Raw genomic sequence first — 20,728 nt, forward strand, 5'->3', positions numbered from 1 at the left:
CGGACTGAAGCGCCTGGAACCGCTCGGACACAGGGACCGGCAAATATTTTGGTACGTGTAAAGAATCTATATGGTACTTCTAGTTGGCTTGGAATCACGAAATTTAGCAAGCAAGTTTTCAAAGTACAACTACATGAACAACTTCCAAAATTGTTAAGTTTTAATTCTAACACAAAACATTGTCATTTGGTAACCGATTGTCTGTCTGCCTACCCGTCTGTTAACAATACTTGTTTCTCAAGAAGTTGAAGTGTATGTCACGTATAAAGGTCTATGGTCCCTTGGAGGTATAAAAAACTTGAGTTAAGTTAATGCACTCAAAAGATACGTCCATTTATGTCACATATTTTGAGACTCGCAGACTCACTCATGAATACCTATAGGGTACTTCGCGTTGACATAGAAACATGAAGTTTGCAATGATGCTGATTCTGTCTGCATATCAATGGAATGTTAGGGTATTATATTATTATTATTGTTATTATTAGTAGTAGTATGAGTTGTGGTAAGAAAATTATGAAGAGATGAAAAGAGCCATTGCTGATATAGATGATATTGTGAAGTACGCTTGAGCCAACACTAACAGCAGAATTCTTTCGTTGTCTGCAGATTGAAGGTCGCGGCGATGCGGCCTTTGCTGCGGAAGAACGCCATTAGCAGCCGCCATGGGCTCTCCATGCCACCTCAGCGACTCCAACGTCAGGACCAGATATGGGAAGCCTACCAGGTAAACGGCGGAAATCACCAACCACCTCAAATAATAATAATAAGGCCCGGGAAAAGAATAGGCCTCCGGTATGTTCTGCCAGTCGTAAAAGGCGACGAAAAGAACAAACCACTAATAGGGCTAACCCCCCTTTTAGTGTGATTACTTGGTTCAGGACAGAACTAAAGAAGCCTCGGACAAGCACCGTCATGGTCGGGGACGGCGCTTGAACCCTATGCCCGCCCACAATGGTAATGACACTGCTAGCCAACTGGAAAATGATTTAAATCCAAATAGAGGTGTTTTGCAGGATATGCTTCCTGCAACCACCCTAGAAGGAAAACAAAGACAGAGGATGAGATGGTCAGATGAAGTTAATCGACACCTCATGTTCTGTTATTACCAAGCAACAAACCTAGGAACCAACACAACTGGATACAGATCACAAGTATACACAACATTTATTACCAGATACCCAGAATTAAAATTTTTAACAGAACAACGTCTAGCTGACCAGATTCGTGTAATAATAAAAAATAACAGGATACCCCAGTCAGAATTAGAAAACATCAAACAACAAGTACAACAAATACTGGAACAAAATAATGTGCAATTAGAAGAAGAAGAAAATACAGTAATGGACTCAAACATCCCAGAGCAAACAAACAAAGAACAACACGCATCAATTAAACAATCAGAGGAAAATGAAATTTTAAGACAGCCACCAGCACAAGCACAAATAGAACACGAAGTGACACACATGTTAGATATAGAAGAAAAATTTCAGTTGACATATATAGAATACAAAGACACAAATACAGACATTAGACCATTCTTGCATAGACCACCAAATAGCCCACAAGTCGAAACAACAATAAAAACTATCAACACAATCATACACAACAAAATAAATGAATACACAACTATGGAAGAGTTACAACTACTGGTTTATGTAGGAGCACTCACTACACTAAATATACACACTAGGCACATATCAGAACCAACCAACACACAGAAGAAACCCACAGAACCAGCATGGCAACACAGGCTACAGATCAGAATAGAAAAACTGAGAAAAGACATCGGACAGTTAACACAATTTATAAGAAATGAAATATCAGACAAAAAACGAAAAAGGTTAGGTAAAATCTCACAACAAGAAGCAATAGAGCAATTAGATGAAAAGAAGCAAAAATTACAAGCGTTGGCGAAACGACTTAGAAGATACAAAAAAAGTGAAAATAGAAGGAAACAAAACCAAACATTCAACACAAACCAAAAGAAATTTTACCAAACAATAGATAACACACACATAAAAATAGACAATCCACCAAACATAAGAGACATGGAACACTTCTGGAGCAGCATATGGTCAAACCCGGTACAACATAACAGGCATGCACGGTGGATACAAGCAGAAACAGATACATACAAGATGATACCACAAATGCCTGAAGTGATAATTTTGCAACATGAAGTCACCCGAGCAATTAATTCTACGCACAATTGGAAAGCCCCTGGAAATGATAAAATAGCAAATTTCTGGCTAAAGAAGTTCACCTCAACACATTCACATCTAACTAAATTATTTAACAGTTACATTGCAGACCCATACATATTCCCTGATACACTTACACATGGAATAACTTATCTGAAACCTAAAGATCAAGCAGACACAGCAAACCCAGCTAAATATCGCCCCATAACATGCCTACCAACAATCTACAAAATATTAACTTCAGTCATTACACAGAAATTAATGACACATACAACACAGAACAAAATTATAAATGAAGAACAAAAAGGCTGCTGCAAAGGAGCGCGAGGATGTAAAGAGCAACTGATAATAGATGCAGAGGTGACATATCAAGCTAAAACTAAACAAAGGTCTCTACACTACGCATACATTGATTACCAAAAAGCTTTTGATAGTGTACCCCACTCATGGTTACTACAAATATTGGAAATATACAAAGTAGATCCTAAATTGATACAGTTCCTAAACATAGTAATGAAAAACTGGAAAACCACACTTAATATCCAAACAAATTCAGATATCACATCACAGCCAATACAGATTAAGCGTGGAATATACCAAGGAGACTCATTAAGTCCTTTCTGGTTCTGCCTTGCTCTGAACCCACTATCCAACATGCTAAATAATACAAATTATGGATACAATATTACTGGAACATACCCACACAAAATCACACATTTGCTATACATGGATGATCTAAAACTACTGGCAGCAACAAATCAACAACTCAACCAATTACTAAAGATAACAGAAGTATTCAGCAATGATATAAGTATGGCGTTTGGAACAGACAAATGTAAGAAAAATAGCATAGTCAAGGGAAAACACACTAAACAAGAAGATTACATATTGGATAACCACAGCGACTGCATAGAAGCGATGGAAAAAACGGATTCCTATAAATATCTAGGATACAGACAAAAAATAGGAATAGATATACAAATATTAAAGAAGAACTAAAAGAAAAATATAGACAAAGACTAACAAAAATACTGAAAACAGAATTGACAGCAAGAAACAAGACCAAAGCTATAAATACTTATGCCATACCAATATTGACCTACTCATTTGGAGTAGTGAAATGGAGTAACACAGACCTAGAAGCACTCAATACACTTACACGATCACAATGCCATAAATATAGAATACATCACATACATTCAGCAACAGAAAGATTCACATTAAGCAGAAAGGAAGGAGGAAGGGGATTTATCGATATAAAAAACCTACATTATGGACAGGTAGACAATTTAAGAAAATTCTTTATAGAACGAGCAGAAACTAGCAAAATACACAAAGCAATCACTCATATAAATACATCGGCTACACCACTACAATTTCATAACCACCTCTACAACCCGTTAGACCACATAACATCAACAGATACGAAGAAAGTAAATTGGAAAAAGAAAACACTTCATGGCAAGCACCCGTATCATCTAACACAGCCACACATCGATCAAGACGCATCCAACACATGGCTAAGAAAAGGCAATATATACAGTGAGACAGAAGGATTCATGATTGCAATACAGGATCAAACAATAAACACCAGGTATTTCAGCAAGCATATTATTAAAGATACCAATACCACAACAGATAAATGCAGACTTTGTAAACAACAAATAGAAACAGTAGATCACATCACAGGCGGATGTACAATACTAGCAAATACAGAATACCCCAGAAGACATGACAATGTCGCAAAAATAATAAATCAACAGCTTGCCTTACAACATAAACTTTTAAAACAACAAGTTCCTACATACAAGTATGCACCACAAAATGTACTGGAGAATGATGAATACAAATTATACTGGAACAGAACCATTATAACAGATAAAACAACGCCACATAACAAACCTGACATCATACTCACCAATAAAAAGAAGAAATTAACACAACTAATCGAAATATCCATACCCAATACAACAAATATACAAAAGAAAACAGGAGAAAAAATTGAAAAATACATCCAACTGGCTGAGGAAGTCAAAGACATGTGGCATCAGGATAAAGTTGACATCATACCAATTATACTATCAACTACAGGAGTCATACCACACAATATCCACCAGTACATCAATGCAATAGAGCTACATCCAAACGTATATATACAACTACAGAAATCAGTAATTATTGATACATGTTCAATTACCCGAAAGTTCCTAAATGCAATATAACACATACCATACAGTTAAAAGGAAGTGACGCCTGATCAAGGTCCGCGTCACTTTTCATTTTTAACCAGACTTAACGTCTGAGAAAGTAAAGAATAATAATAATAATAACAACAACAAACATCTCCAAAAATAATAATAATAATCATGAACCCGTAGGATCTAAAGATGCGTAGAAATAAACAGCTTGAAACACCTGGTGATGTTTAGTGTTTGTGATAGAAATGGAAATCAGCATTTGGCGTCATTGGCCGGGAGCCCCCTTACGGGGCAGTTCCGGCTGCCTTGGTGCAGGTCTTATTACATTCGACGCCACATTGGGCGACCTGCGCGCCGGATGGGGATGAAATGATGATGAAGATAACACAAGACCCAGTCCCTGAGCGGAGAAAATCCCCGACCCAGCCGGGAATCGAACCCGGGGCCGTAGGACGGCAATCCGTCACGCTGACCACTCAGCTATCGGGGCGGACAGTGTTTGTGGTGGTTAGCTTTAAGTTAAATAGTTATTTACTACAGGATAGGCCTGCCCGGTTATCCGTGCCGTCCAAGCACCGCTATCCGGGCGGGAAGGCGTGCTGGTCCCCGGCACGAATCCGCCCGGCGGGTTAGTGCCGAGGTCCGATGTGCCGGCCAGCCTGTGGATTGTTTCTAAGGCGGTTTTCCATCTGCTTCGGCGAATGCGGGCTGGTTCCCCTTATTCCGCCTCAGTTACACTATGTCTGCGATTGCTGCTCAAACACTTTCTCCACGTACGCGTACACCATAATTACTCTACCACGGAAACACTGAGGTTACACTCGTCTGGTGTGAGACGTTCCCGGAGGAGGGGGGGGGGGGGGCGGTGTCCACTGGGGGCCGAACAGCACAATAACCCTGGGTTCGGTGTGGGGTGAGTGGACTGCTGTAGCCTGTTTTAGGGTTGTGAACCACTGAGGGCTACGGCGGGGACGAAGCCTTTACGTCGTTTCTAGGTTCCCTGTTTTATACAATACAGTAGTGCAACTCTTTGCTTCTAGGACATTGTCTGCACGTTAAGACATAACTCCGGCCTGCTCCCATAACGCAGTGCTAGAGCGCTAGCTCGAGAGGCATGGAGTGAGCGAGGGTCGCATCAGATCGGCGCAAGGGGCGGTTTTACAAGAGCGAATTTTTGATCGATATCTGCTACTCCGGGTGGGTGCGCGTCAATAATCAGTTCACTGTGCTAAGTGTACAGTTCTAATGTCCCTAGCATGCTGACCACTACGCATGCGCAGAAACAGAGGATAAAGGCGTTGTCTGCTAACACTGGAAACTGATTATTTCGCTTCAAATGGCACTAAGCACTATGGGACTTAACATCTGAGGTCATCAGTCCCCTAGACTTAGAACCACTTAAACCTAGCGAACCTAAGGACATCACACACATCCATGCCCGAGGCAGGATTCGAACCTGCGGGCCGGCCGCGGTGGCCGAGCGGTTCTAGGCGCTTCAGTCTGGAACCACGCGTCTGCTGCGGTCGCAGGTTCTCCACGTACGAGTACACCATAATTACTCTACTGCGCAAACACTGCAGTTACACTCGTCTAGTGTGAGACGTTCGGGAGGAGGGTGGCGGGGGGGGGGGGGGGGGGACGGGGGGAGGGGGCCGAACAGCACAACAACCTTGCCTCGGGCATAGATGTGTGTGATGTCCTTAGGTTAGTTAGGTTTAAGTAGTTCTAAGTTCTAGGGGACTGATGACTTCAGATGTTAAGTCCCATAGTGCTTAGAGCCATTTGAACCATTTTTTCTAACCTGCGACCGTAGCTGCCGCATGGTTCCGTACTGAAGCGCGTAGAACCGTTCGCACTCAGCGACCGGCACTGATTATTTTTCGCTGTGTTCATACACGTTGGAGTAATGGATTTTGTGCCTTGTTAACCTTTATTCTATAGTTTGATTTGTTTTCATAGCAACTTGCGAAAATGAGGATTTGCTATCCTTCCTTCCCTCTAAAAGACACAAAATTTCTGAAAGCAAAAAAATATTTAGGTTTTACAATAACTAGACCAACCATAAACACACACTGCGCGTAAGTGAGAACGTTAACAGATAAAAGTATTCAATGAAACTTATTTCAACAATACAAAAGTCAGTTCTATTGAAGAAGGAAAGTAGTTTCAGATTTTAGAGTTTATAGGTTTTTTTCTGGACCAAAGTAATGTTTTTTTAATAATATCTGGATGACGCTTTTCCTATATTTTATAGTTTTCAGCAGTGTGGAGAATTTACCACAGATCTCCGTCAAGAACATTTCGCTTCGAATTTGGTTATTAGAAACCCCTAAAGTCATTGCTAGTTTCTTCACAGCAGACAGCATTCAGAACACATGCAGTTTTGGCGCCGGATTCATTAACGGCCAGTCGTGACAAAAAGAGTCTCAGTACAGGAATAATACGTCACAGGCGCTGCAGTAGATCCCCTTCTCACAAGTAGTCGCCGGCCGGGGTGGCCAAGCGGTTAAAGGCGCTACAGTCTGGAACCGCGCGGCCGCTACGGTCGCAGGTTCGAATCCTGCCTCGGGCATGGATGTGTGTGATGTCCTTAGGTTAGTTAGGTTTAAGTAGTTCTAAGTTCTAGGGGACTGATGACCTTAGAAGTTTAGTCCCATAGTGCTCAGAGCCATTTGAACCATTTGAACAAGTAGTTGACTGAGACAAGGAAGTCACTCGTGTAATATGGACTTTGACACTGGCAAGAATGATTGTAGTTTTCAGGCGCCTTCGACACCCGTGAAAGAACACACAACACATCTGGCATTTGCCGGTCCACCTCGGTGTACAGGGTGACAATTATTGAACGTAAATTAGTCACAAGCTACGGCATGCACACGGTTTATACAACAAAATGGTTCAAATGGCTCTGAGCACTATGGGACTCAACTGCTGAGGTCATTAGTCCCCTAGAAGTTAGAACTAGTTAAACCTAACTAACCTAAGGACATCACAAACATCCATGCCCGAGGCAGGATTCGAACCTGCAACCGTAGCGGTCTTGCGGTTCCAGACTGCAGCGCCTTTAACCGCACGGCCACTTCGGCCGGCTGGTTTATACAACATTTAAACGTCACTACAGATATTCGGATTTAGCAATAATATTATCTTGGAACTCTTCCATTTGGCCCGCGTTTGCATAGAAAAACAGTAAATATCAGAAATTGAGTCCGCCTTGATGCAAAACACCTTATTATAAGAAATAAACGAATAACAAGGTGTTTTGCATCAAGGCGGACTCAATTTCTGATATTACTGTATTCGGATTTGGGTTTGACATATTCGATATGCCCGTCATCAATGGCGACGATGTGGCGGAGACGAATAGCGAACAGTGGCTGCCGACATGGCGGCGGTGCACCTTAGTCAACTCAAGCAGCCAGCTTGTGGCGGTCCCACCGACTGCACTAATCTAACGGGCTTCTAAACAGTCAAGACACAAGTGAATTAAAGACATTATTTGCCTATGGATATTGATTTATATCAATGGGACAAGTTGAACATTTGTCACGGACCAGGATTCGAACCCTAGCATACCTCCCACCAGACCCAAATTCTCAATTTATTGACACGATACTTGCCCGTTGTCCCAATTACTCACAGCATCACGCCTATCCCCATAAGAGTTCGAGTTTGGTGTGCATGCGCACTGAAGGCCGTCCTCGACGTAATTATGTATACGTAAGTGGTGTCTGTCCTTTTCTAATGTCTGAAACAACAGACACAGATATATATTTCAAGCGAGAATGGCCGAGGATCCCTTCAGTGCAGAAGCACACCAAGCTCGAACTCTTACGGGAACCAGTGACATGCCATGAGCAATGAATTAAATAGGCAAGGTGCATACGTCAGTATTGTGTGTTGAGAATTTGGTAAGCTGCGACATGGTCGCAAATAGAACAGTGACCCGAATACAGAATAAATTTCCTTTACGTCTATGTTCACAAATTTTTGGTCGTCAGACAACCGGTTTCGGTCAATAATGACTATCTTCAGATCTGTTTTATAAAAACATGTCCTGATGTAGTAATGTACTGCAGCCATATACGTAAAGTAAAGGAAATTCATTGAAAATTTGCGTCTGACCGGAGGCGTGCTACGGTAATCCGTGCAGTTACGATGACTCCTGCGTCCGGATGGCACAGTGGTCAACGCAACTGCCTCGCAAGCAGAAGATCCGGGTTCGAATCCAACTCTAGCACAAATTTTCAACTTTTTCCATTGGTTTAAATTAATGCACATAGGCAGCCAATGTCTTTGTTGTATTGTAGCCGCTCACATCAAAGCAGGGGGATGAAGAAGCCTAAAACTTGTTTGATATTTTTCTCAAAAATGTTCAAATGTGTGTGAAATCTTAAGAGAATTAACTGCTAAGGTCATCAGTCCCTAAGCGCACACACTACTTAACCTAAATTATCCTAAGGACAAACACACACACACACACACACCCATGCCCGAGGGAGGACTCGAACCTCGACCGGGACCAGCCGCACAGTCCATGACTGCAGCGCCCTAGACCGCTCGGCTAATCCCGCGCGGCCATATTTTTCTCCTTTTTGGCATTGCAAGTGTTTAGCATTCTGATACGCGATGCAAATTTTGTAATAGAATCTTAGAGGCCAGAAACCAAAATGGTTAAAGACAAACACAGACACATCCGAAGTTAATGAAGTGTAGGACGGCCGAATCAAGACATCGAAAACATGCTCACTACTTGGATGGCCGGAGCCTGCAGGTGTGGCCGAGCGGTTCTAGGTGCTTCAGTCTGGAACCGCGCGACTGCTACGGTCGCAGGCTCGAATCCTGCCTCGGGCATGGATGTGTGTGATGTCCCAAGTTTAGTTAGGTTTAAGTAGTTCTAAGTCTAGGGGGCTGATGACCTCAGATGTTAAGTCCCATAGTGCTCAGAGCAATTTGAACCATTTGGATGGCCGGTAACCAAAGTAACAAGTGGACTGAGCGCATATGATTTGCACAACTCACGAAGAAGCGTACCTATCATTCTAGAAATAAAAGCCATGTTCGGCTTTCCCCGAAAAGTGGGGTTGTCTTCTTCTATTATACCACAATGTGTATTACCTTCGATAAATAATGTAAAAGACCTTCAAAAATTAGAAGACTCACAAAAGACTGTGATTATGGGATCCAATTAAATCTTACTCAAGAGGATAGTCTCTTATTATTTGCTTCTACAGAATAACCTATAGAAATACAAGAATTTATCGATAGTAATCTTAAACTGTCCTCAACACCGCTGACTCAGGACACAGTTATGAAGAATATTCAGTTATCCTGCACCTCCAAGGAATCACCTCTGCATGTTGAAGAACAGCTGAGTTACACTCTACTCCACCAGAATCGCCATCACAATTTCGTACAGAGACTGAGAAAAGGACTATAGAAGACATAGTCTGCATTGTTTGATCAAAAGCAGCACCACGTTGTCACAAATGCAAAGCGCGTGATTTGTCTGTTCACGTAATTTGTGGTGAAATAGATCCTAAAGATAATGGATATGTTAACAATGTACTGTGCAACATACGTCAAAAGAATATGGATCATAAAATACAGCATGATGAAGCAAAGAAAGGTTTAGAAAAGCAAGCAAAGAAAATGTTAGCATTTTCTAATGGAAAGCGAACAAATGTCGATGAAGTTGCCTCCGTAAGAACCAAAGTATCCGAAGCAGACAGAGCAAAAACTGATGCCTGCTCAATTTTAGCTCTGGTTCCTAGTTAAACAGAGGATGGATTTTATAAACTTGGTTCTAAAACTGGTATTTTAAAACAATTGTATGCAAAATCTGCAGTCAGTTTTTGCAAAGAAAGATTTATAACGAAGGTGATGTCCGTTCTGTAACTTTACATCAAACAGCAATAAAACAGTCCCTTAGTGCTGCCAGAGTTGCAGAAAACATGACTGCAAATCTAAACGTACCACAAATGTGTGCTTGTCGCAAAAACCAGTTGCTATGTAATTCAAAGTGTCACCAATTGTTAGATTACACTAATAAATTAGCATAATTTTGTCGTATGTTTTCCAAATTAGTTTCCTCAATTGTAATAATATCTTACAGCCCGCCCGGTTGGCCGTGCGGCCTAACGCACGGCTTTCCGGGCGGGAAGGAGCGCCTGGTCCCCGGCACGAATCCACCCGGCGGATTTCTGTCGAGGTCCGGCGAACCGGCCAGTCTGTGGATGGTGGCCTCAGTTACACCATGTCGGCGAGTGCTGCGCAAACAAGTTCTCCACTACGCGTACACCACCATTACTCTGCCACGCAAACATAGGGGTTACACTCGTCTGGTGTGAGACGTTCCCTGGGGGGTCCACCGGGGGCCGAACCACACAATATTCCTGGGTTCGTTGTGGGGCGGCGGAGGTGTGAAGTGGACTGCGGTAGTCGTCGTGGGGTTGTGGACCACTGCGGCTGCGGCGGGGACGGAGCCTCTCCGTCGTTTCTAGGTCCCCGGTTAACGTGCTATTCAATAATATCTTAAACTGTTCGATTCTTTGTGTTTTAGTTTTTACTTGATTGACAATTGATTATATCACCTAATTTGTTGATTTTATCGAAAAATAAATAAAATTATGTTAATTTATGCGTACAGAAATGTTGCTGTTGTTCAAGCAAAGAGCTTATTTTCACAGATTATGTAGGTAATTTGAAAAATGAAATAATTTTAGAAATTTTAACGGATAACCCTAGTTAATCTGCACATTACCTAGATAATTTGCAGAACAGCTGATATTTGCACTTTAGTGGTGACATAACCAGGAAAAAAAAAGCGGAACTTGGCGCTCAGAAATAGTGTATGCTACTATATCAGACCAGAAGCAGTATCTTTGACTCTGCAGTCGTGCACAGTCAGCGATCCGCATTAGCCTATCAGAAGCATACATCGTTTATAATATCATAGTTTTATTTTAGTTTACTTTAATATAATTATCATATTCGGGTGCCACATACCACTGTGCCCCAGTAGAGTCCTTTCAATCCCTGGAGCCAAAAGTACATGGATTCAGTCAGGTGATCTTGCAAGTCACGCATCTGGAAAATCTCTGGAGATAACACGTTCGTGGAAGGTTCCATTAAGCACATCTTTCACTAGGCAAATGACATGAGTCGTTGTCCCACCTTGCATGAAAACAATGGTTTCCACACAGCAGAGCTCTTCCAAAGCAGGAATCAAAAATCTTCAAATGTGTGTGAATTTCTAAGGGACCAAACTGCTGAGGTCATTAGTCCCTAGGCTTACACACTAATTAAACTAACTGAAACTAACTTACGCTAAGGACAACACACACACACAACCATGCCCGAGGGAGGACTCGAACCTCCGGCGGGAGCGGCTGCGCGATTCGTGACATGTCGCCAAAGCAGGAATCAGATGCTGCAAAAGGAGGTCTCGATGACGTGGGGACGTCACGTTACACCTGACAGGCCCTCATGGCGTATTCTCTTCAAAGAAGAACGGACGGGGAATAAAGGTGCTTGTGAATCCACACCACACTGTCACATACAGCGAGTGCAATGGCTCTTCTCGCACAACACGCGGTTTAAAAGTACTCCACATTCGGCAGTTTGTTACTTCACTGCATCCTGTAGTGTAGAACGTGCCTCCTCATACCACAGAAAATTGCGCTGCCTCGTGTCATCAACGTCGATCCGTGCCAGAAACCGAAGAAGAAATTCAGAAGGTTGTTGCAGATCATGAGGTTTCAGTTGCTGCATCGTCTGGATCTTGTACGGGTGCCAGTGTAAAATAGGCAACACAACTTTCCGTACTGTTGACCATGAGATGGACAATTCTTGTGACTCTAGACGAGCACTAGCAACACACAGGGAAAGTGCTGCATGGACAGTTACAGCAACAGCAACCTCGTCAATAATAGGCCGCCTTCCTCTTCCAGATGCCACACTAAACTTCTCCGTGTTTTCGAGTTTCATTATCTTCTTTAAACAATTTAATGACATCTGACCTCTTCTTGCACCTTTCAGTCAGCGAGACTCTCTTGAGTGTGGCACTGTAACTGCTGTTGTTCACATACAACAGTTTCACTAACAGCTCACGGTCTCTTTTCTAGATAGCCATTCTACTCACTCACGTTATGGCCTGACAAATGAGAGCGAGGATGACATACCGTGATACAAACACTGTAGAGCGCCAGATTTGCACTTGGTTGCCAAGATTGGAGCTAATTTGTTTTCCAGAGTAAATCGGTTCCGCATTAACGTATCAACATACCTACCAAGTTTCACTGCCATACGATAATTACAGCCATACTCTATCTCCATGATTAGCTGCACTTTAATTATAATCAGCCAGTATAGTCTTCATTTTTTTCCTCTGTGTAACATGAAAAAATAATTCAGAATAAAAGTTATTCTATTGTTGTTGTTGTGGTCTTCAGTCTTCAGCTGCTTTGATGCAGCTCTCCATGCTACTCTATCCTGTGCAAACTTCTTCATCTCCCAGTACCTACTGCAGCCTACATCCTTCTGAATCTGCTTAGTGTACTCATCTCTTGGTCTCCCTCTATGATTTTTACCCTCCACGCTGCCCTCAAATACTAAATTGGTGATCCCTCGATGTCTTAGAACATGTCCTACCAACCGATCCCTTCTTCTAGTCAAGTTGTGCCACAAACTCCTCTTCTCCCCAATTCTATTCAATACCTCTTCATTAGTTATGTGATTTACCCATCTAATCTTCAGCATTCTTCTGTAGCACCACATTTCGAAAGCTTCTAGTCTCTTCTTGTCTAAGCTATTTATCGTCCACGTTTCACTTCCATACATGGCTACACTCCATACAAATACTTTCAGAAACGACTTCCTGACACTTAAATCTATACTCGATGTTGCCGGCCGCTGGTGGCCGAGCGGTTCTGGCGCTACAGTTTGGAACCGCGCGACCGCTACGGTCGCAGGTTCGAATCCTGCCTCGGGCATGGATGTGTGTGTTGTCCTTAGGTTAGTTAGGTTTAAGTAGCTTTAAGTTCTAGGGGACTTATGACCTCAGCAGTTGAGTCCCATAGTGCTCAGAGCCATTTGAACCATTTTTATACTCGATGTTAACAAATTTCTCTTCTTCAGAAACGCTTTCCTTGCTATTGCCAGTCTACATTTTTTATCCTCTCTACCGACTTAATTCGACTACATTTCATTATCCTCGTTTTGCTTTTGTTGATGTTCATCTTGTATCTTCCTTTCAAGACACTGTCCGTTCCATTCAGCTGCTCTTCCAGGTTCTTTGCTGTCTCTGACAGAATTACAATGTCATCGGTGAACCTCAAGGTTTTAATTTCTTCTCCATGGATTTTAATTCCTACTCCGAATTTTTCTTTTGTTTCCTTCACTGCTTGCTCAATATACAGATTGAATAACATCGGTGATAGGCTACAACCCTGCCTCACTCCCTTCCCAACCACTTCTTCCCTTTCATGTCCCTCGACTCTTATAACTGCCATCTGCTTTCTGTACAAATTGTAAATAGCCTTTCGCTCCCTGTATTTTACCCCTGCCGCCTTCAGAATTTGAAAGAGAGTATTCCAGTCAACATTGTCAAAAGCTTTCTCTAAGTCTACAAATGCTAGAAATGTAGGTTTGCCTTTCCTTAATCTTTCTTCTAAGATAAGTCGTAGGGTAAGTATTGCCACACGTGTTCCAACATTTCTACGGAATCCAAACTGACCATCCCCGAGGTCGGCTTCTACCAGTTTTTCCATTCGTCTGTAAAGAATTCGCGTTAGTATTTTGCAGCTGTGACTTATTAAACTGATAGTTCGGTAATTTTCATATCTGTCAACACCTGCTTTCTTTGGGATTGGAATTATTATATTCTTCTTGAAGTCTGAGGGAATTTCGCCTGTCTCATACATCTTGCTCACCAGATGCTAGAGTTTACTTGATGTTCTCTTTATAAAGATCACAAGCGAAAGAAAAAGTACTTTTTTATGAAGATCTAGTTATTGTAAGAGGAAAATTTATTTTTGTTATGGCGTTTGTTTAACTAAAGACGCTAATGTTTATTTTATTCAAGAGGTAATTTCTTTTTTATGAAGAAGGAAGCATATATGTTTATTGCACTTGCTCTAGCTGTTAAACTACAGTAAACGAATTCACTTTCTTAAAGAAGGGAAAATTCTGATTAACTGGGTTTGAAGCCACATCGGGAAGGTAAAATACTCGAGAGCGTAAGGAAGGGGATGAAGGAGGCGCGAAAATAGGAAAGCGAAGTCGGTAGCGCATTTGCCCGCGACAGGCAAAAGTCAGACGTTCCAGCCTCGATGCAGCACACAAGTATTACTCTGCCAGGAAGTTTCAAATCAACACACACCCGCGGCAGAGTAAAAATTCGTTCATGTTGGTAGTTGCACCCGTTCTTTGCGCTATTTCATACTTTCCACTCTTTTTTGAAATGAGATAAATATTGGTAATGACAAAGGATATTAATGAATAGGGCGAGTTTGGCCAAGAATACGCATCGTCTCAGACTACGCACTGCAAGTTTTTCTGTGTTGGCTGCGCTTCGCGGGAAACTGTCGTCGTAGTGTTGCAGACCAAACGTTTACGTCCCTATTTTTTCTTGGTATATAAGTAAGAAAGCGGTTATGTTAGGCTCGAAAGTAACATAAGCGCGTTGTAATTTAAGCAGTTTCAACCGAGCAGCCACCGCAGCTTAATTTACACTGAGGCGACAGAAGTCATGGGATACATCCTAATATGGTATCGGACGTCCTGATGCCCAGAATAGTGCAGAAACTCGACGTGTTATGGACTGAACAAGTCGTTGGAAGTCCCCTGCAGACATACTGGACCCACACTGCATCTGTACCCGTCCATAATTGCGGAGAGTTGCCGGCGCAGAATTTTACGCACAAGCTGACCTCTCGATTACGTCTCATAAATGCTCGATGGGATTGATTCGGGCGATGTGGCTGGCCAAATCATTCGCTTGTACAGAATGTTCTTCAAACCAATCACGTACGACTTGACCGCATTGTCATCCGCCGCGAAAATCCCATCGTTGTTTGTGAACATGAAGTCCATGAATGGATGCAAATGATCTCTGAGTAGCCGAAAATAACCATTTCCAGTCAATGATCGGTTCAGTTTGACCAGAGGACGCAGTCCATTCTATGTAAACACATCCCACGCGACCAGCTTGCATGATGCTTTGTTGATAACCTTGGTCCATATCTATCATCAGCTCTTACCAACTGAAACTGGGACTCGTGTTACCTGGCCACGGTTTTTCAGTCGTCTAGGGTCCAATCGATGTGGTCACGAGCCCAGTACAGACGCTGCAGTCGTAGTCGCCCTAGTAGCAACGGCACTCGCGTCGGTGGTCTGCTACCGTAGCGTATTAACGCCAAATTTCGCCGCACTGTCCTGACGAATACGTTCTTCGTACGTCCCACATTGATTTCTGCGGTTGTTTCACGCAGTGCTGCTTGTCTGTTAGCGCTGACAACTCTACGCGAAAGCTGCTGCTCTCGGTCGTTAAGTGAAGGCCGTCAGCCACTGTGCACTGTCCGCGCTCAGAAGTAATGCCTGAAATGTGGCATTATCGGCAAGCTCTCGACCCGTTGGATCTCAGAATACTGAATTCCCTAACGATTTTCGAAACTGAATGTCCCATGCGTCTAACTCCAACCACCACTTCGCGTTCAAAGTCTTAATTCCCATCATGCGACCACAATCACATTGGAAACCTTTTCTCATGAATCACCTGACCACAAATGACAGCTCCGACAATGCACTGCCCTTTTACGATAAATCCAGACAGCACGTTTCCCTGCCTAAAAAATATCTCCAGCACTTTAAAAAATACTGAAACAATCACTCACAACACTGATTTTAACACTCCAAATATCACACATACCAGATATCACAAAGAAAAACAAACAATTGGAAAGAATAACATGGGGGATTTCACAGACTTAACAATCCTCCGACAACTCATGCAATCAATAAAAAATAAAATACAACTACTAGGTGTTGAGCTCCAGTCTTTGAACTCCGCAGTAGTTTGTGTTACTGAGCACTGTTGCAGAGAGACAGAAATCCAACATGTAGTGTTATCATCGTATGAAAGGGCAAACTCTTACTGCAGAACTGCTTCAAGAGGTGGAGGATCATGCATTTATATCAGAAAAGGAACACAGTTCAAATCAAGACATGACCTCAGTACAGCAAGTGAAGACAAACACTTTGAAATATCAGCTATTGAATTAACAGGGCTTGATATCACCAAGATATTAACCATTTTATGTGTGTATAGATCTCCCAGAGGTAGTGCAGACACTTTTTTCAGTAACTTAACAGTAGTTCTAGATAATGTCTCAAGTACAAAGGTCAACAAATTCTGTGTGGGTACATTAACATCAACACTAATATCATAAATGAATCCAGCAGCACCCTCATAAATATCCTTCAAAGTTTTGGCATGTCCCTATTGGTCAATATTGCAACAAAGGTTACTACAATGACTGCATCAGTAATAGACCATGTGGCCACAAATATGGACTTCTCTGTATAGCAACTCGTACCGCTTCAGTATTCTCCGGCGAACAAACAGGCTTAGGCCGAGGTCGCTTCTCTTCCAATACTGTTCCTTCGTGTACAAATTTATCGTACAACCTGTGGATGGTCTTCTTGCAAGGGACCTATCGTGTGTTAAACTGCTGTCGAAAACGCCTCTGAGTCACAACAAGGCTTTTCGTTTCATGAAAAAGTAACACAATTGCCGATCGTTGCGGTGTCATCAGTCTTCCATTGTCAGCCATTGCTGCTTACTAGTCTCCTAGCGGTAGTATCGTGAATTACACGTCATTTCGTAACTCATTTGTTTTTCCAAGCTCTGCTGGTACTGCTGTAGAGATCCCAGCGGGATATCTAATGTGCGTCGTAAATTGTGAAAGAAACAATTGGTAACACATTTCGTGCGCCACCCTGTACTTTTGTTACTGCGTAACGTGCCCGCACCACAACCAGGCACATCCAGCGTCGCGCTGGGCAGTACTCATAATGTTTTGGCTTATCAGGGTGGGTAAGAGCAGGCAGCTAAAGCTTCTCTGCTCTCGCTCTTTCTTTATCTGTCTCAAGACTATTTTTTTTTTACAGCGATTAATATTAGGATCTTTTAGAGACTGGTATATAAATAGATTACAATAAAAGATTAAATGGATTTCCGCAATTTTTCCTTAACTGCGTACCCTTTATCCGAAACTCCCTTATACATATCGTGAGGCAGTTGTCAAAATAGCACGTTTTTTCGAGAGATCTCTACAGGATGTCAGAGCTAAATTTTCAGATTACAGAATCGAGTTATAAAAATTTACCCAGAAAATGAGCCCTTTACATGTCAGTGAATGGAAACACTGTGGGCAGAATAAATTAGTTCCTTCATTTTAAAATCAACTTTCAATATGACCTATTGTAGTGCTATGTATGTTAACATCAGGGCTGACAGTTACTGTTCCGAAACTGTGATCACTAAAATGTAATAGTACTTTTGGTTAGCACGATCGCACTTTTTTTTTCAACAGCTTGTCAACAGGTAATTAAGATTAGTGTGATAATTATAAAAATAATAGAAGTTTCACTAGACGTCGAAAACGCTTTCGCTTACAATGAAGTGAACTCGAACCGTACATAAAGTTCAAGTAGCTTGGATGTCTGGCAATCGTTGTAAAACACACAAAAGAAAGAAATCGGCTCTCTTATTTCTCTCAGTATTTCAACGAAGATTCTGGCTTCAGATTTCTCCTTTGTAAAAAATATCAATTTGGTTATTTATTAGCTTGTTACTTGTTATCCGCATATTTATGTGGTTATTCAGAGTTATAAAGTGAAATAGATTTCCGTTCGTTATTACACAAGGAAAGGCCTTTTTACAGTCGTAACTTGAGATACTAAACATTATTTTTTTTTCTTTTGAACCAGCTAATAATAACCTGGAAGCGTTACGAAAGAACCGCAACTTCAGCCTTAAGCTCAGTGATTATCTATTTTAATTGCAGTAAAACGAGAAGTTCACGTAACGACGAGCTCTTAGGTTGGAATGTGATTATGTCTTGGCCACCAGACTAATTACAACTGTACGTATGCATTTTCATTCCTTCTTTTTGTTGTTGTGGAAACTATAAACTGTAACCGCCCACAGGACCTTCTTACGAAAAGCGACGATGTTTTACAGTTTCACACACGTAGAATGACACTAAAAGGCAATAACTGTTTCGTATTACTTGGTGGTAGTGCAAGAGTAGGTTTAATAACGAATAAAAAAATAGGAGTGCGGGTAAGCTACTACAAACAGCATAGTGAATGCATTATTGTGGCCAAGATAGACACGAAGCCCATGCCTACTACAGTAGTACAAGTTTATATGCCAACTAGCTCTGCAGATGATGAAGAAATTGATGAAATGTATGACGAGATAAAAGAAATTATTCAGGTAGTGAAGGGAGACGAAAATTTAATAGTCATGGGTGACTGGAATTCGGTAGTAGGAAAAGGGAGAGAAGGAAACGTAGTAGGTGAATATGGATTGGGGCTAAGAAATGAAAGAGGAAGCCGCCTGGTAGAATTTTGCACAGAGCACAACTTAATCATAGCTAACAATTGGTTCAAGAATCATAAAAGAAGGTTGTATACATGGAAGAACCCTGGAGATATTAAAAGGGTTCAGACAGATTGTATAATGGTAAGACAGAGATTTAGGAACCAGGTTTTAAATTGTAAGACATTTCCAGGGGCAGATGTGGACTCTGACCACAATCTATTGGTTATGAACTGTAGATTAAAACTGAAGAAACTGCAAAAAGGTGGGAATTTAAGGAGGTGGGACCTGGATAAACTGAAAGAACCAGAGGTTGTACAGAGTTTCAGGGAGAGCATAAGGGAACAATTGACAGGAATGGGGGGAAAGAAATACAGTAGAAGAAGCATGGGTAGCTTTGAGGAATGAAATAGTGAAGGCAGCAGAGGATCAAGTAGGTAAAAAGACGACGGCTAGTAGAAATCCTTGGGTAACAGAAGAGATACTGAATTTAATTGATGAAAGGAGAAAATACAAAAATGCAGCAAATGAAGCAGGCAAAAAGGAATACAAACGTCTAAAAAATGAGATAAACAGGAAGTGCACAATGGCTAAGCAGGGATGGCTAGAGGACAAATGTAAGGATGTAGAGGCTTATCTCATGAGGGGTAATATAGATACTGCCTACAGGAAAATTAAAGAGACCTTTGGAGAAAAGAGAACCACTTGTATGAATATCAAGAGCTCAGATGGAAACCCAGTTCTAAGCAAAGAAGGGAAAGCAGAAAGGTGTAAGGACTATATAGAGGGACTATACAGCGGCAATGTTCTTGAGGACAATATTATGGAAATGGAAGAGGAGGTAGATGAAGATGAAATGGGAGATATGATACTGCGTGAAGAATTTGACAGAGCAGTGAAAAACCTGAGTCGAAACAAGGCCCCGGGAGTAGACAACATTCCATTAGAACTACTGACAGCCTTGGGACAGCCAGTCCTGACAAAACTCCACCATCTGGTGAGCAAGATGTATGAGACAGGCGAAATTCCCTCAGACATCAAGAACAATATAATAATTCCAATCCCAAAGAAAGCAGGTGTTGACAGATGTGAAAATTACTGAACTATCAGTTTAATAAGTCACAGCTGCAAAATACTAACACAAATTCTTTACAGGCGAATGGAAAAACTGGTAGAAGCTGACCTCTGGGAAGATCAGTTTGGACTCCGTAGAAATGTTGGAACACGTGAGGCAATACTGACCCTACGACTTATCTTAGAAGAAAGATTAAGGAAAAGCAAACCTACGTTTCTAGCATTTGTAGACTAGAGAAAGCTTTTGACAATGTTGACTGGAATACTATCTTTCAAATTCTGTAGGCGGCAGGGGTAAAATACAGGGAGCCAAAGGGTATTTACAATTTGTACAGAAACCAGATGGCATTTATAAGATTCGAGGGACATGAAAGGGAAGCAGTGGTTGGGAAGGGAGTGAGACAGGGTTGTACCCTCTCCCCGATGCTATTCCATCTGTATATTGAGCAAGCAGTAAAGGAAACGAAAGAAAAGTTCGGAGTAGGTATTAAAATCCATGGAGAAGAAATAAAAACCTTGAGGTTCGCCGATGACATTGTATTTCTGTCAGAGACAGCAAAGGACTTGGAAGAGCAGTTGAACGGAATGGACAGTGTCTTGAAAGGAGGGTATAAGATGAACATCAACAAAAGCAAAACGAGTAT

General features: G+C 41.8%; 1 protein-coding gene across 1 annotated transcript in view; it reads left to right on the forward strand.

The window, feature by feature from the left end:
- The first annotated feature begins 614 nt into the window (after window positions 1-614).
- The window catches only part of LOC126245881 (uncharacterized), a 695,521-nt gene continuing 675,407 nt past the window's right edge, over window positions 615-20,728 (forward strand). Inside the window, exon 1 of the mRNA XM_049948351.1 lies at window positions 615-727. Within this exon, the coding sequence (XP_049804308.1) occupies window positions 666-727 (62 nt within the window). The 5' untranslated portion in view covers window positions 615-665. The remainder of the gene's footprint in view (window positions 728-20,728) is intronic.

This window comes from Schistocerca nitens, chromosome 1 (genome assembly GCF_023898315.1).
Source record: "Schistocerca nitens isolate TAMUIC-IGC-003100 chromosome 1, iqSchNite1.1, whole genome shotgun sequence".
NCBI lineage: Eukaryota > Metazoa > Arthropoda > Insecta > Orthoptera > Acrididae > Schistocerca > Schistocerca nitens.